The sequence below is a fragment of the Rhinolophus ferrumequinum genome, assembly GCF_004115265.2.
Source record: "Rhinolophus ferrumequinum isolate MPI-CBG mRhiFer1 chromosome 5 unlocalized genomic scaffold, mRhiFer1_v1.p scaffold_110_arrow_ctg1, whole genome shotgun sequence".
NCBI classification, from domain to species: Eukaryota; Metazoa; Chordata; class Mammalia; order Chiroptera; family Rhinolophidae; genus Rhinolophus; species Rhinolophus ferrumequinum.
In genome coordinates, this window is record NW_022680355.1 from 16,893,010 (window position 1) to 16,908,886 (window position 15,877).

At 41.0% G+C, this 15,877-nt stretch overlaps 1 protein-coding gene across 2 annotated transcripts in view; it reads left to right on the top strand.

Moving 5' to 3' along the window:
- The window catches only part of DHTKD1 (dehydrogenase E1 and transketolase domain containing 1), a 43,190-nt gene extending 32,013 nt beyond the window's left edge, over nt 1-11,177 (top strand). For both annotated transcript variants that reach the window (XM_033100660.1, XM_033100659.1), the window contains exons 11-17: nt 1,318-1,468; nt 2,526-2,632; nt 3,437-3,601; nt 5,834-5,916; nt 6,260-6,429; nt 8,849-8,934; nt 9,766-11,177. In XM_033100660.1, coding sequence (XP_032956551.1) covers nt 1,318-1,468; nt 2,526-2,632; nt 3,437-3,601; nt 5,834-5,916; nt 6,260-6,429; nt 8,849-8,934; nt 9,766-9,867 — 864 coding nt within the window. In that variant the 3' untranslated portion in view covers nt 9,868-11,177. The remainder of the gene's footprint in view (nt 1-1,317; nt 1,469-2,525; nt 2,633-3,436; nt 3,602-5,833; nt 5,917-6,259; nt 6,430-8,848; nt 8,935-9,765) is intronic.
- The last annotated feature ends 4,700 nt before the right edge of the window (nt 11,178-15,877 follow it).

Genomic DNA, 15,877 nt, shown 5'->3' on the forward strand with positions numbered 1-15,877 from the left:
AGCATAATCCTGCCATGCTAACAAATCATCTATTTTCATTTTCTGTTGTCATTGAGTGCTTATCCATATAAACCATAAATTTTTATAGTTGTCATCAGCACAGAGTTGTAATTTTTCTCTAGAGTTTCTTTAAAAAATAAAAGCTTTATTGAGATATAACTTATAGAATTCAGCCTTTCGATGTGTCCAATGAAGTGGTTTTTAGTGTATTCACAGAGAATTGTGTAACCATCACCACTATTTAATTTCAGAACATTTTTATCACCCCAAAAAGAAATTCCGTATTCATTAGCAGTCACTCACTGTTCCTTCTTCGTGCTACACCCTCAGTCCCTGGCAACCCCCAATTCACTTTCTGTTTCTATTGATATGCCTAGTTTGGACTTTTTATAAAAATAGAATCATACAACATGTGGCCTTTTGTGGCTGGCTTCTTTCATTTAGCGTCCCATTTTCAAGGTCCATCCATGTTGTAGCATATGTCAGCATTTCATTCCTTTTTCTTGACAAATAATATTCTACAGATACGTTAACTTTCAAAAAATATGTTTTAGAAAAATTTTGAAACAAGCACAAAACTACAAAAAAGTTGGATGTATAATGCAAAAGGAACTTTTTCTCGTTCTGAAACATGTGAGACATCGTGTTGGAAGCATCAGGCCACCACCCTGAAGCCCTCACTGTGTATTTCCTACAAAATAGGACATTCTTCTACATTACCATGATATCACCATTCAAGTCAGGGAATGAACACTGTGGCATGGCTGCCACCTGGTCCTCACAGCCAGCTCAGAATTATGCTGCATTTAATTGTCATGCCTCTTTAGCGCCCTCGGAGATGTAATTGTATATTCTGCCTTTTGTACCTTAACGTATCATGATGGTACTTGTGATCTATTGTGCAAGGAGGGTATTCGAATGATGGATTCTAACCAAAGGTAAGCCTTTTGGGGGTCATTTTCCCCCTTTGTTTTGCGACATGTTTTAAAAAGCTTATATGTCACAGTTTTTCTCTCAGGTCCAAAGGGGGATCATCTAAGAAGTGAATTTTGCTTATCCGTGAGGAAAACCTTCAACGCCCATATTCCAACCTCTGTCATCTCTTCCTCTCTTTGTCCCAACTTCCCCGTACGCATCCCTTATAGAGGGCAGTGGAGCTCCTTTCTCAAAGGCACGGGGAGAAGACTAAACAGAGCCCCTCTCTACGCCCTTCCGCCCTCTTGGGAGGTTGTTATAAATGGGAGGCTTCTACCTTTACTGACTCCTGTGGCAGCTTTCCTCGCTGGACTGTGTCTCTGTCCCCTTCCTGTGCATTAGGTCAGCAACAGCCCACTGTCAGAAGAGGCCGTCCTGGGATTCGAGTACGGCATGAGCATTGAGAGCCCTAAGTTACTGCCCCTCTGGGAGGCTCAGTTTGGCGATTTCTTCAATGGCGCCCAGATCATCTTCGACACATTCATCTCTGGAGGTTGGTGTTGGCACATGGGTGTGCAGGGGCCACATGGTACTGGCCTCATGGCGACAAATAAATGAAAAGGGGCCATAGCTGCTTACAACACTACTTGTACCACAGCCCCTTGGGAGAGTTGGGGGTTGCCCTTAACCCACTGGGACATGGCTGTTTTCAGCTCGTTAAATAAGTGGCTGGAGGGTGGGTGCCACTCAGCGGCTATGCAGAGAGCACCTTCCCGTCTGCGGGGCAATGTGCCTGGTTGTGGGGAGCAGGACATGTACCTGCCAGCTCCTCGGTGGTTTGACTTGCAGGTCTGCTCTTGGGGTTTGTTGAGTGGCTGTGGAATGAACCCCAAGTAGGCGAAGATGACATAGTGAGGATTTGTGATCAGAGTGAATGGCAACCTTGAAAATCTGCTTCCCTCGATCCAGGGACACTCATGTATCTGAACCTTGGGAGCTGTACATCTTTATTATATATAATCACCATTTATAAAAATAGTACCTGCTTCCTGTAACAATTGACACTATATAAAGTAGAAGTCTGAGTGTCCCCCAGACTCTCACCCCATTTTGGGGGTAACCGCTCTTGGATTTTGAGTGTGCACTGCACCTCCTTCCCACGGTTGTGTTTCTCTGTAACTTTGTAGTGTGAGAAAGAGAAGTGCCTTGGGCACACTGGACGGTGACATGTCCAGAAACTGTTCCTCAGCTTGAGGACAGTGGCAGGTGTTGTCAGCGGTGCTATGAGAAACGATAGGGGCTGCCCAGTCCTGGCAAGAGTTGTGCCCGAGATGGAGTCAGAGTGGCCACACTGTTGCTGGAAGCCGGATGTTCACCATTGAGTTTGTCTTCTATTTGCTAAAGCCCAGAGCATGTGTGACTCTGGGGTTTCAGCCGGTAGGATGGACATTTTTCTCCCAAGTATGGGGTGGCCATGCTAGAGAGTACGTGTAATGAAAACAGAGTTAGGGGCTCAGGCAGCAAACTCACATTTGTTCCGCTCCCCAGGTCACGTCGGACTGTTTGTTCCTGCCTCATAGAGGCCTCACTCCCTCCCTCTGCTTTTCCAGGAGAGGCCAAGTGGCTCCTCCAGAGTGGCATTGTCATTCTCCTTCCTCACGGGTATGATGGCGCTGGACCTGACCACTCATCTTGTCGCATAGAGCGTTTCCTGCAGGTACGTTCAATGCCTCCCGGATTCCCAGCACTGTTTTCCTGTTTCCCTGGTGCTTTGAACCAGGACTGCCTCCTGCGGATACTTTATGTGCACCCTAAACTGTCAGGACATTGTAGAATTTGAAAGGAACACATTCAATGCCCTGGAAGTGGCAACCTGGCAGCCCCGCCGCCTCCACCCAGCTCTGTAGGGACTTCTGCTCTTGATTTTGCCTTTATTTTTCCCCCTGGGTTGCCTACTCACACCCTCTCTTCTAGCTGGAGGGGACCAGTAATAATTGTCAGGATTTTGTTGACTCACTCTCTTTTCTCTTCACTGCTTGTGGGGTGGGGTTAGGAGCCATGCCTCAGCTTTCTATCCCACCACGATCTTCTGAGATTTAATTCCTTGCTCTTAACTTTTCAACCTTGTTTGCTGCTTTGGATTTGGTTTTTGTCTTTTAAACAAACAAATAAAAACAAACCAAATTATAATTGTGCTTATTTCATTAGGTGAGTGCGATTCTGACAGGGTTTCCTTCCACCTTGTTACTCCCAACAGTGATCAGAATCTGTATTTTTTAAAAGATCACCTCCAGGGGCTTCTTGCAATCAGTTGTGTTTGGGAATAATCGTGTTCAAATATGTGGACTCAGGCAGATGGAGGCGCCATCATACCTCTCCTCTGTTAATTCTTCATAGGCTGTAAATTTACCTCCTAGTATGTTCTGTAATGGAGGGAAAGTCTTTTCTCGTTGAGACCTTTGGCGAGCATATGTCGCTCTGACTGCATGCGATGATCGGAACGTCCTTCCTTCTCCCCCAGATGTGTGACAGCACAGAGGAGGGGGTGGATGGAGACACAGTGAACATGTTTGTGGCACACCCCACGGCTCCTGCACAGTATTTCCATTTGCTCAGGAGACAGATGCTCCGGAACTTCAGAAAACCCCTCATCGTTGCTTCTCCGAAGATGTTACTCAGATTCCCTGTAAGTAGAAAAAGCTGGCGGGAAGCCTTTGTCCTGTCATCATGACTACATTTTCCTGTTTTCTGTGTCTCGTTATACTTCTAAGGCACAGAAACGTCTTTTTGGTTTTAGTTGGCTTGTCTGTCTCTCTCCCTTCTCCCTCCCTCCCCAACCTTTCAAGAATAACTATAAATATAGGTAGCTCTCAGCTTCACTGGAATGAAGTAGATACAGTCACAGTGGGATCCTGATCTCAGCAGAAATAATGTTTTAGAAAGAGTTTAAAAGCCCAAATGATCTAGGCACTACTGTGTTACCAATAGCAAGTTGGGAATTTAGACTATTTTTATGTAAATGAGTGGTCTTACTCATTGACTTTTATTTAGAGTTTTTCTCTTAAATGATTTATTACAGGTAGATTCCTGTTTCAATATGCATATTATAACAATGTAACTATTGCCACACTGTTTTCAAAGTCCACCTTTTTAAAAAGTATACATTTTCTCTTGGTTTACCTGAACTAAGTATTAAGTGCACAACATGCTTTTTAAATCACACAAATATACTAGTTTTCAAATGGCAGAGTTCAAGGTAATAAATACTAGTCAGCATTTACTTGTCCCATCTTCTATAAATTATTTTCAGTTTTATATGAGAGTCTTAATTAGGATTCACATTCGGAAAACTTGCATTTACTAGGACACTACTACTGTGGTGAAATGTCACTTAGGATTTGGCTGTTGAAGACAATTTTGTGTTCCTCACAAAGGTTTGAGAGTGTAGACTTGAAAAATCGAGGGTGTCAAGGAAAGTTGTGAGTGATCTGCTGTTACTGGTTGTGTGTTTAAGCACCGCCTAGCATTTGGAGGGGGGTACAGAGACTGTCACAGTCGGCACTTGTGTGACCTTGGAGTGAGCACCTCCTTACATTTTGTACCCCAGGTGCCTCACCGGCCTCACCCTAGTTCTGACTCTGGGAGTCAATCCTGAATGTCATGAAATTAAATATAATGTATGTATATACATTATAAGAGTCTATATTGTCAAGTATTACGTCACCTATTAGAAATTTTACTGAGAATCTCTTTTGCTGTTTGAAACAGAATAAGAGTTCATATTCTGGACCTAATATTCCATCCCTGGCCCCAAGTCTGATGTATAACTTATCAAATAAAAGAGGCCTTATTAGGGAGCCTTAAAAAATATCAACAACTTTTATAGATTTGCAAGTGAAAAACTACTCTTGTTGTCAAATATTTTCATTAAACATATGTCCTTTTATTAACTGAAAACGAGTATAAACATAATTGAATTCTGATTTCCTCCTAAAATTTGATTATTGGTATAAGTGATCTATCAGAATATAAGTCAACTCTTTTTTTGATGGCCTATTGGGAGATGACTTGCCATGTGGCAAACATGACTCGGGGCTTTGGGAAGTTTATTTAAATCCCACCCCAACTTCCCACCCAACTCTGAACTGCCATAGGAAGTGGGGACTGACAAAGGGTCTATTTCAAATGGAGAAAGATCACATGTTATTTAGTCGTAAGAATGGCTGGGTAATTAATATTAATTTTTTAGGTTATATCACAATGTCACACAGCATCAATGTGCTGCCCACACGGCCTACTCAACATGCCACAGCCCCATTTGGGACTAGACTGCAGGGAAACTGACTAGATGATGGCAAAGGGGGTCAAATCCTCAACCTCAGCTTCATCAGTTTGGTGCTCTAAGTTCTTTGCAACAAGTGTTTATTTAAATTGAGCTCATCACTAAAATTTCTTTTCATCACAGGAATATTCCCATATTGTTTCTACTTGTTCTGACTGAATAGGTTTCACTCATAAATTATAATCAAACACTTAAAGACAGAAATGATTGCCCTAGCTTAGCTTTTTTGATTCATAATATACATTGTATAAAATGTTGTTTGTAATGCCAAAATATTAAAATGTGCTTTTTATTGGTAATAAAGTTGTATGATCAAATGAAATTTTGATTCTTAAAACTTTATTGTGGCACCAGATAGAAGGCAATCTTATGTTACCGCAGGAAAATAATTTCATTCTGAAGTATTCAGAACTGGTATTTTTTAGAAAGCTATTATATTTATTAGTGCATATGTTTACTTACAGTCCTAGGCAAGAGTTTTGATATTATTTCTTGGTAAAGATCCCTTATAAGTAAAAGCATCTTCAGCTCCTTTCCACTGGTTGGTAGATTTGTGGCTTTTTCCTCCCTCCTTAGGCAGCTGTGTCAACTCTTCAAGAAATGGCACCAGGAACAACATTCAAACCCGTCATTGGTGATTCATCTGTGGATCCAAAAAAGTAATTTGATATGTATCTCTGTTTTCATACTCGGCAGCAGAATTTTAATTGGTGGGAAAACGAGCTCCTGTTAAGGAATCCAAAGTGACCCAAATCTCCTCTGTCCTGACATAAAGTCCGTTAAATCAGTGGGGGTAGGAGTTAGAGTGTGCATGGAGAGTGAAATTTGGAGGCGTGTGTTGCTCAGGAAGACTTGCCAGGGTGTCGCATATGACTAAACCCAACGACAGAGTCCCCCGCCCTTCATTAGTGAAGCATTGAAATCTGTGTGGTCTCCTTTTCGCCCGGTACAATTCTTTAAGGTATTTCTCCCCCACCGCACTGTCCATTTTTTACCCAACAGCGTTAAGAGTCTAGTGTTCTGCTGCGGCAAACACTTCTATGCCCTGCTGAAGCAGAGGGAATCTTTGGAGGCTAAGAAGCGTGAGTTTGCCATCATCCGAATAGAGGAACTGTGCCCTTTCCCACTGGACTCCTTACAACAGGAGATGAGCAAATACCAGCATGTTAAAGGTAAAGGTCGTTAGGGTGCTTCGCTCTTCACACACCTGAAACCTATTCGAACCCTCTCAAAGGACAGGAGGTTACCGGGGCAGGGAGAGTTATTAGAAAATTGCATCTCATGGAATCTGGAGATAGGAAAATAATACTGCTAGAGCCGGTATCCCTGTCTTTTTTGGTCTTTCTTTCAGTCTCCCCTTCTCCCATTCAAGACTTCTAATTTCTTGGGCGTTTGGAGGGAATCGATGCTATACTACCAGTTATGATAAATCAACTATAATTGTGAAAGACAAGCCTTTTCAGCAACTGGGGCTAGAATCATTGGATGTCTTTATGTACCTTAACTCATGTACCTTAACTTATGTACCTTAACCTTAACTCAAAATTGATCATAGACCTAAATGTAAAATGTAAAACCATAAAATTTCTAGAAGAAAATTTTTCTGACCTTAGATATCGCCAGAAGCATGTTCCATAAAAGAAAAATTAGACTTTATCAAAATGAAAAACTTTTGCACTGTGAAGGGTACTGCAAAGAAAATAAAAAGACAAGCTACAAACAGGGAGAAAATATTTGCAAATAGATATCTGACAAAGGACTATCCACAGTGTTTAAAGAGTTCTTAAAATTCATCAATAAGCACCCATATAATTCCATTTTTTTGTTAGTTTCAGGTGTACAAAATGACATAATGATTAGACAGTTACACCCCCTCACAAAGTGATCACCCCAACAAGTCTCCTACCCCTCTGACACCGTACATAGCTATTACAGTACTATTGACTATATTGCCTATGCTGTACTTCACATTGCGTGGCTATAAATTTTTTAAATTATAGTTGACATTCAATTTTATTTTATGTTAGTTTCAGATGTATAGCACAGTGGTTAGGCATTTATATAATTTATGAAGTGTGGTAAGTCTAGTATCCATCTGATACCATACATAGTTTTTACATTATCAACTATATTCTCCATACTGGACTGCACATCCCTGTGACTATATTGTGACTACCAAGTTGTAGCTCTTAATCCCTTCACCTTTCTCACCCATCCCCCAAACCCCTTCCCTTCTAGCAACCATCAGTTTGTTCTCTGTATCCATGAGTGTATTTCTGTTTTGTTTGTTTGTTTATATAATCCAATTTTTTAAAGAACTGAATGGGCAGTTTACCAAAGAACCAGGTGGCAAATAACCATATGAAGAGATGTACAATATAATTAGTGATAAGGGAAATGCAAATTAAGCCAAACTGAGATATGGCTGCACCCTTATTTGATTGGCTAAAATGAAAGCAGAACAAGAAATTGACACTATCAAGTGCTGATGAGGATGGGGAGCACCTGGAACCGTCCTTCACTGCTGGTGGCAGCACAAACAGGCACCTACACTCTGGAACAGCCTGTCAGCTTGTTATGCAGTTACACACAGAGCTACCATACCACCCACCCGTCCCACTCGTGGGTGTTCATCCAAGAGAATAGAAAACACGTTCGCAGAAAAATCTGCATGTGAATGTTTATAGCAGCTTTATTTATGATTGCCCCAAACTGGAAATGACCACAACGTCCTTCCACCAGTGAGTGAATAAACAATCTGTGGTACATCCCTACAATATCATATGACTTGACAATAAAAGAGAGTGAACTGTTGCTGTAGGCAAAATCACAAGTGGATCTGCTAATTCAGCGAAGCCAGACCCAAAAGGCTATGTACTGTATGATTCCAGTCATGTGACATTCTGTCAAAGGCACAAGTAGGGCAGAGGAAAGGTCAGTGGGTGCTGGAGGTTGGAGGTGGGAGGAGGAGAGAGTACAAAGGGACAGGATGAGGGAATTTTTTTGTGTTGATAGAGGTGCTCAGTATCATGATTGTAGTGGTAGATACGTGACTACGCATTTATAAAAAAAAAAAAGGACAAGCAACACTACACCATATTGGAAAGATGCACGCGTGTGTGGGGGGGTGGGGGGGTGGGGGGGTACAGAGCCAGGAGTGCAGTTTCCAGGCTCTCGGCCTCACGTGGAAAGGTGCTGGCTCAGGTAGTAAATGGCCATCAACTGTGATTGGATGGCCATCAGCTGTGGCTAGTTGGCCGTCAGCTGTAACCAGTGAGCCATTGGCCACTAATATAACTGCTGTGACCACGCCAGCAGCAAATGGGGGCTAGCAAGAAGATGGTGGCTGAGCTAGCAAGAGCGGATTGCAGAGAGGTGGATGCCGCCAGCGAGAATATAGTGGTATGACTCCCCCATCTATGGCTCCGTGGGTGTTCCTTTTTGGCTTCACCATATCCTGCATTCTTATGTGGGGTGCGGGACCAGAGACCCCGCAGGCCGCCCTGCACGGCAAATGGCGCAGCGAGCAGGGTCTCCCGCACGACAGTGTGTGTGTTTACTTAAGGTACTGAGATGAACTTTCTTTTATAGATTTTATCTGGAGTCAGGAGGAACCTCAGAACATGGGTCCGTGGTGTTTTGTTTCTCCAAGATTTGAAAAGCAACTGGCCTGCAAGGTAATAGCTTTGTCTGCCATGTAGTGTTTTATGCGTGTGTCTTGTTTCTCCTGGAGCACCAACAAATTGGGTTTATTTCCTGTTATGAGTCCAGTTCTTTTAAAGATAAGCTAAAGTATAAAATCTAGTTTTAAGCTATTCTTTCAGAATAAGATGCTGAGTGTTTATCGAGCTATCTGTGTGTACGTACTAGTATAATGTAAAAACAAAAAGTGACTATACTTACAAAAGTAAAAGCCTTTACCTATGGGATACTCTCCCAGTAGCCTACTCAGCATTCTTGTCCTGAGGTCCACATCCCAGCCTGGGGACAGCATGATGAACAGGCTCGTTTTACAGTCTGGGAGCAGAGCCACATCATGATGCTCGTTCCAGGCCCATCCACACAGCTGGGATCATCAAAGGCCAAATTCTTCCTGATCATGCTATAGTAAGGGGAAACAACGAGAAGGGCAGTTGTGCTTCTGTTTTATCTTTCTATTCTGCTTTGATTAGAACGCATTTGCTCATGTGATACTAGTTTGCTGGGCCCAAATCATTTTCACATGTAAATAGTTCTAATTTAGAAAACTACAGCTAAAACCAACAAATAGTTCTTGAAGAATAGGACAAATTCAAGAGTTTATCTTACCTTATCATGCCTGGAATTTAGTTAAATTTTAGTTGTGACATACTTATATATCTCCTCTAATCTGTGTAACTCATTGTTTTTCCAAAAAGATGACTTATATTAACCAAGCTAAGAGAAATACATGTACCTCCTTGTGTGAACTAAGCAGAGCTCTGATTGGGTGAAAATGTCATTTTTTTTTTTTCCGGCTCCAATGACAGCTCCGCCTTGTGAGCCGCCCAGCTTTGCCAACACCCGCTGTAGGAATCGGCACCGTTCACCTGCAGCAGCATGAAGATGTCCTCACCAAGACCTTTGCTTGATGATGTCCTTTGAAGAAAGACGACTTCCTGTTACGAAAATTGCCCTAAAAAGAAAGACCTGCTTCCTCTACTCTCTCCTCTTTCCGTTAGGTAATATGAAAAGCTAAGATCTGGGATTGATGAAGACAGTTTAATCTGGAATACGTGGACTAGCCAAGGAAATCGGTACTAGGAACTTTTATCCTTAAAAGTAACATCGTGTCATGTTTTGCTTAGATCTGAGAGTGTTACACAGGTAGGTCATTATCCAGAGTTTTTCAGATGCCACTCTTTCTCATTAACTGTATATGCCCAGAAAAAGTTCTTTAGGCTGACTTCATAGATACATATAGATTGTCTCAACATTGCCTTTCGATTTGTTTGATGCATATCACTGTCATTAATTTTCCCCTTCTTTATTCAAAGTCTAATATTTTAATTTGTGTCATTTTTGGTGCTGTTTTCCTGCCACTGAAAAATGTTTCCCCAAACATTGTAGCAAAACTATGTTAGTCCTAATTTGTTTTCTTCTAGATCGTTGTACCCATTATCTTTAAATAAATTAAATGCCAATCTGTAAGTATGATCTTTCAGCATAGTATTAAGTATTGAGCTTTGGCTACAATGAAATTGATTTGTGGTCTGTTTCACCATAATATCTTTCTTTCCTAAATTGTTCTTGCACTGATATTGTCATATTTTAAATTGACGTTCGGTGTCTGATATGTGGATTTCAGCCTGGTTGATTAACCAGTCTTGCCTCTAAAAGTCCCTGCTGCAGTATGATGTTTATTTGTGGTGTTTAAGGAGCTCTGTGACTTTGACAGTGGGAATTTCCCAAAGCCAGGAACTTGGGGGTTCACCAACCCACTCCCTTACTCTGAAATGAAACTGAGTGCTGGAAGCATAACTAAACAGCAGAAACTGTGCAGCTTTCCGTGGCTTGGTGCTGCAGAGGCCATCGACCATTCTTGTGCTGTGACACTGTTTTACTCAGAAGCGATGGGGAAGTACGAGGGCACTGGAATGCCCTGTCCACTTTTACTGGTAAATAACTGGTAATGTCCTTCAGAATCAATGTATGAGTTGTTCTGGTTACAGCTCACGATTCACATCTTACATGTATTCATTAGTGTACTGATTGAACATTTCTGTAATATTCACATCCCTTTTATTCCTTTCTGTGTCAAATAAATCATGTAACTTGGTGCCACTCATGTAAAATTACAAAGTAAAATTACAAAGGACTGTTTAATGAGAATAGTTATCAATGTTGTATACCGAACTAGAAAAAAAAATAAAATCAGAGCCTTTTTTTTCCCCCCCAAATCTCTTGGTTTCCTGAGTTAAAAAATTCTAAAAGTCTAAGCCTAATATAAGAGATGGAATACTAGATTTTTTTTTTCAAGTTTAGTTTAGATCTCTCCAAATTTCTAACGTTATACCTCATAAGTCCTTTTATGGTTTCTTGTTACATCTTCTCCAACTTGAGCCATGAAATGTGTCTTCTGTAACTTAACCTTATTCTTAATCACTACAGTAACATGGGTAAGAGGAAGAGACCATTTGAAGAATTCCAAATTAAATACTCCCATGATAAAATATGGGATAAAAATATAATAAGGTAAAATAAAAATATTTATTCCTCTTAAAATTTGACAATGTGATATTTGTATCCCATTTATAGTTATCTATGCTAAATTTCATATTCAAAGAAATATAGAGCTCAAATTGGGTATTCAGTGAATAGAAATATTCACTGAACAACCAGGAAGAAATTTTAATTTTGTTTAAAATGACACGTTATTCTTAGTAAAATAAAATTTTCTTCCTTATAAGAACCATTTATCTCAGTTTTCCTATGTTTTCTACACATATACTCTAAGGAATCATACTATGTTCTAAAGCATAGCCTTTTTTAGGCTATTACCTTTGAAGTTTTATTATTTTTTAAAATTTCCTTGACTGACTTTAAAAACAATGTCTCTTTTATGAAATTGAGGATTTGTGGTTTAAAGAAATTAGGAGTTACACAGGAAGTCATAGATTAAGAATGATGACTTTGGGGTTTTCAGGTTCCAAATGCTGTGCCTACATTTTTCTTGGATGTACTTGGATATTTGGTTTTCATCTTCAGCTTCTCACAGGCTTTGGGCTAAAACTATTATATTTTTGGGAAATTTAGACAAAATCTTTAAATCTTCCTCAACATTTATAAGACACTATTACACAAACAACTCCTAAATTACTCTGTGGGATAGTAATTCATTGTCTTTTTTATATTTAGCAATGTAAAGCAGACTGTTATTTCCCCATTGCCGATTGCAAAATCAGTTAACTTTTTAAAACTTTTAATGAAAGTGTATTACTTTAGTGTTGTTTCCCTGTGTCTTCTCTGACTTATATGGAGAACCAGCTATAATTGAACAAAAATAAGTGAAAGTATTTCCTCCATAAATAGTTTATTGGACACCTGTTGCATAGATGGCATTATGGCATGGAACTGGACATTACTAGGTGTGCTTAAAGAATATAGTGAATGTTTAAATAAAAAAAATCATTACAATAAAAGACACAATGCCATTAATCCCCCTAAGAATACTCCCCCTTACTTCAAACACACTTATCTCATTGTTCTTGCCACTTTATGAAGCAGTTCTGGAAGTCCTCTTTTGTGAGTGTCTTTAGTTGCACTGTCATAGCTGTCTCAATGACCTGAATCATTTTGACTTTGGGGAAGAGCCAGAAGTCGCACAGTGCCAGATCTGGTGAATAAGGTGGCTGAGGATACACTGTAATGTTTTTATTTGACATAAATTGCCACATACCAGAAATGATGTGTGACACGGAGGTTTGTCATGATGGAGGATGATTTACAGCACACTTTAAAACACACCTTCTCTCAACCATTGCTCACACCTGACTGACTGCACCGAACAAGTTGAAATTTGTCACGCACTGTTACTAAGGTTTGACGCATCACTTCCCGTATTGAAGATCCTTGCCTTTCCGTGGGATGGCACTCGGTAGCAGCGTTCACTGTCTTTTGTGATCACAGCGGAAGGGCTCTGTATCACATATCGCTTGTGGTATGCCAATTTCTGTCAAATAAAAACATTATGGTGTGTCCTCATCTAACTTATTCACTGCCTCTGGCATCGTGCGACTTCTGGCTCTTCCCCAAAGTCAAAAGGACCATGAAAGGTAAACGTTTGAATCCATTCAGGACATCGAGGCAGCCACAACAGCAGAACTAAAGACACGCACGAAAGAGAACTTCCAGAACTGCTTCAGAAAATGGCAAGAACGATGGGATAAGTGTGTTCTAAGCAAGGAGGAATATTTTGAGGGAGATTAATGGTAATGTGTCTTTTACTATAACTGTTTTTTTAATTTAAACATTTACAGTATTTTGTGATCACACCTTGTAGAATTATTTAGGCATAAAAGATAAAATGGGTTGCCCTCTATCTTCAATGGATTAACAATCTATTTGAGAAGACAAAGCATTTTACTTGTAGAGAGAGAAATGTTTTTGTTGGGTGTACTAAAACAGTGTGGGAGGTCAAGGAAGAGTGATATTCTTAATGTACATTTGGTAGCATATTTTGGTTATAAAGGAAAAGTCATCAGTAGCATGTAGTGGTAGAAAGACTGAAGAATGTTGGAAGGGTAATTAACAAAAGTTATCTTGAGTGTCGAAGCTTATTTCCAGGCTCTTACTTGAAACATGGAGCTGTCCCAGAAATAGGCAGTAAAGAGAGGTGCGGGCTACTCTTCTCCTTCTGTCAATTAGTTTTTCAGTTTAATGCATCTTCATTGACAGAATACTATATTCATGAAATTGGCTCACAATCTAGTGTCAAACTATATTTAAGTCAACCATTTGCAGGTTACTATAGATGATACAAAACTTAATTAAGACCCTCCCTGCCATTTAGAAGTTTATGGTGTAGTAATGGAGATTAAACAAGTATGAAAATGACTGATACAAAGTAGAATGAGGTAAAAATGAAGTCATGGGATGTGAGATTGTGACTATGGCAGATTACATTTTCAAAAGTGGCCAGAGTACTATTTTGCATCCCACATGCTGTTCCAGAACCTTGCCACATGCCCACCTGGAGGTGGACTCTTTTCTCTTCCCTGTTGAAATTGAGTAGGCCTTTGAGTGGCTGCCTCTATAAATAAAATGCACTGAAAGTGATACTGCCTCACTTCCAAGGACATGGCTTGGCACCCAGCTGCCATGTTGTGGGCAAGCTCAGGCTACATGGAAAAGTCCCATGGAGATGTTGGAGCTGACAGCTTCACCTGAAGTCTTAGTTGACAGCCAGCATCAAATGATAAACTTGTGAGTGAGAAAGCCTTCTGATATGCCAAGTTCCAGCCTTCGAGTTGTTTCAGATGACCTCAAGTGGAACAGAGACCCATATAAGCCGTGTGTGTGTGTTCAAAGATAAAGCCAGACACTAATGAAGGTGGTCTGGACAGATTTTAATCAGTAATTGTGGGGACAGAGCCAGGCTCTCGGCCTCACGTGGAAAGGTGCTGGTTCAGGTGGTAAATGGCCATCAACTGTGAGTAGATGGCCATCAGCTGTGGCTATTTGGCTGTCAGCTGTAACCAGTGAGCCATTGGCCACTAATATAACTGCCGTGGCTACGCAGCAGAAAATGGGGGCTAGCAAGAAGATGGTGGCTGGCAAGCACGGATTGCAGTTAGCAAGTCGGTTGGTTGGCAGGCAGAGAAGTGGACAGCAGGTTGCAGGTCGTGTGACTCCAGCCTCCAGTGAGACTATAGTGGTATGACTTCCCTATCTATTGTTCCATGGGTGTTCCTTTTTGGCCTAGACATATACTGCGTTCTTATGTGGGACCAGAGACCCCGCAGGCCGCCCCGCAGGACAGTAATATACTGTTACAATAGTTACAACAGGCCAGCATGAACTAAACTCAACTTTGATTTGTTGACTACTGATTTGGTGACTGGGCAGTTTAAAGGAGAATGAGGGAACAGGGAGGAGGGTAAGTGGGGTCTCATAGATTCAGGGAAGTAGAAAATTACAATAAACAGGAAGGGGGTTTGGGCCAAATGAAACCCATGTGGATTGTTAACTGAAGCTTATGGAAGTTAGACTCCTACCCTCCCACGACCTATGGAGACAGAGACCATAGGTGTTGGCTGGAACAAAAGATAAGTTCTTTGGCAGCCTTGAGCTTTCCCAGGCAGAGCCATCCTAAGGATGGAGCTGTTAGAAACTCTGTTAGTGTTTGTTCCAGAGTTTATAGGCCAAGGCAAGGCCTAGTGGAGAAAGGGCTTCCAGGAGTCTGGCTCGAGTTTGCTCCAAGAGAGAAGCATACACGTATTTTATTTCCTTCTTGGACAGAGACCTAAGCATTAGAATAAATCATTGGATTTGGTGATTATAGGTCATTAGTGATGTTGGAAATAGCTTATTTCAGCAGATGTTAGAGCAGAAGTTATATTGCATGGGTTTAAAATTTGAATAAGGAAAATAAATTTGAGGGCCATCTGTGTCCATCCCTTAATTTTTACAACTGTAGGAAGTGATATTATCCTTATTTTATGATGTAGCTCAGAAAGGCTGATTGCCCAAAGCTATTAAGAAGTAGAAAAGGGTCCACTGCAACTGAAAAAATATTTTTAATTAAAAAAAAATGTAGAAGAGGGATTAAAATGGAGGGCCCAGGGGACGAAATTCTGATCTCTGAATTTTGGAGAAGCTAGATAGTGGAGAGTTCATAAGCTACTAACTATAAAGAACGTGTCATAAAATTTTAAAAACTTCCAAGACGTTCCGATAAGATGGAAGCAAAATAAAAAGGCTCTGTGGGTCACGCTGGTTCTTGGGGCGGCGCAGTCTCATGCCTCGGGAACGGAACCCTGGGCCCCTGGGCCTCTTTCGCCCAGGGTCCCGGGTCGAACGTGGCTGTCTAGGAAAGCGCCACTGCTAGACACCGAGGTCGGAGACGTGCTCAGAGAGTAAGGATCCCGACCGCCTAGGCCT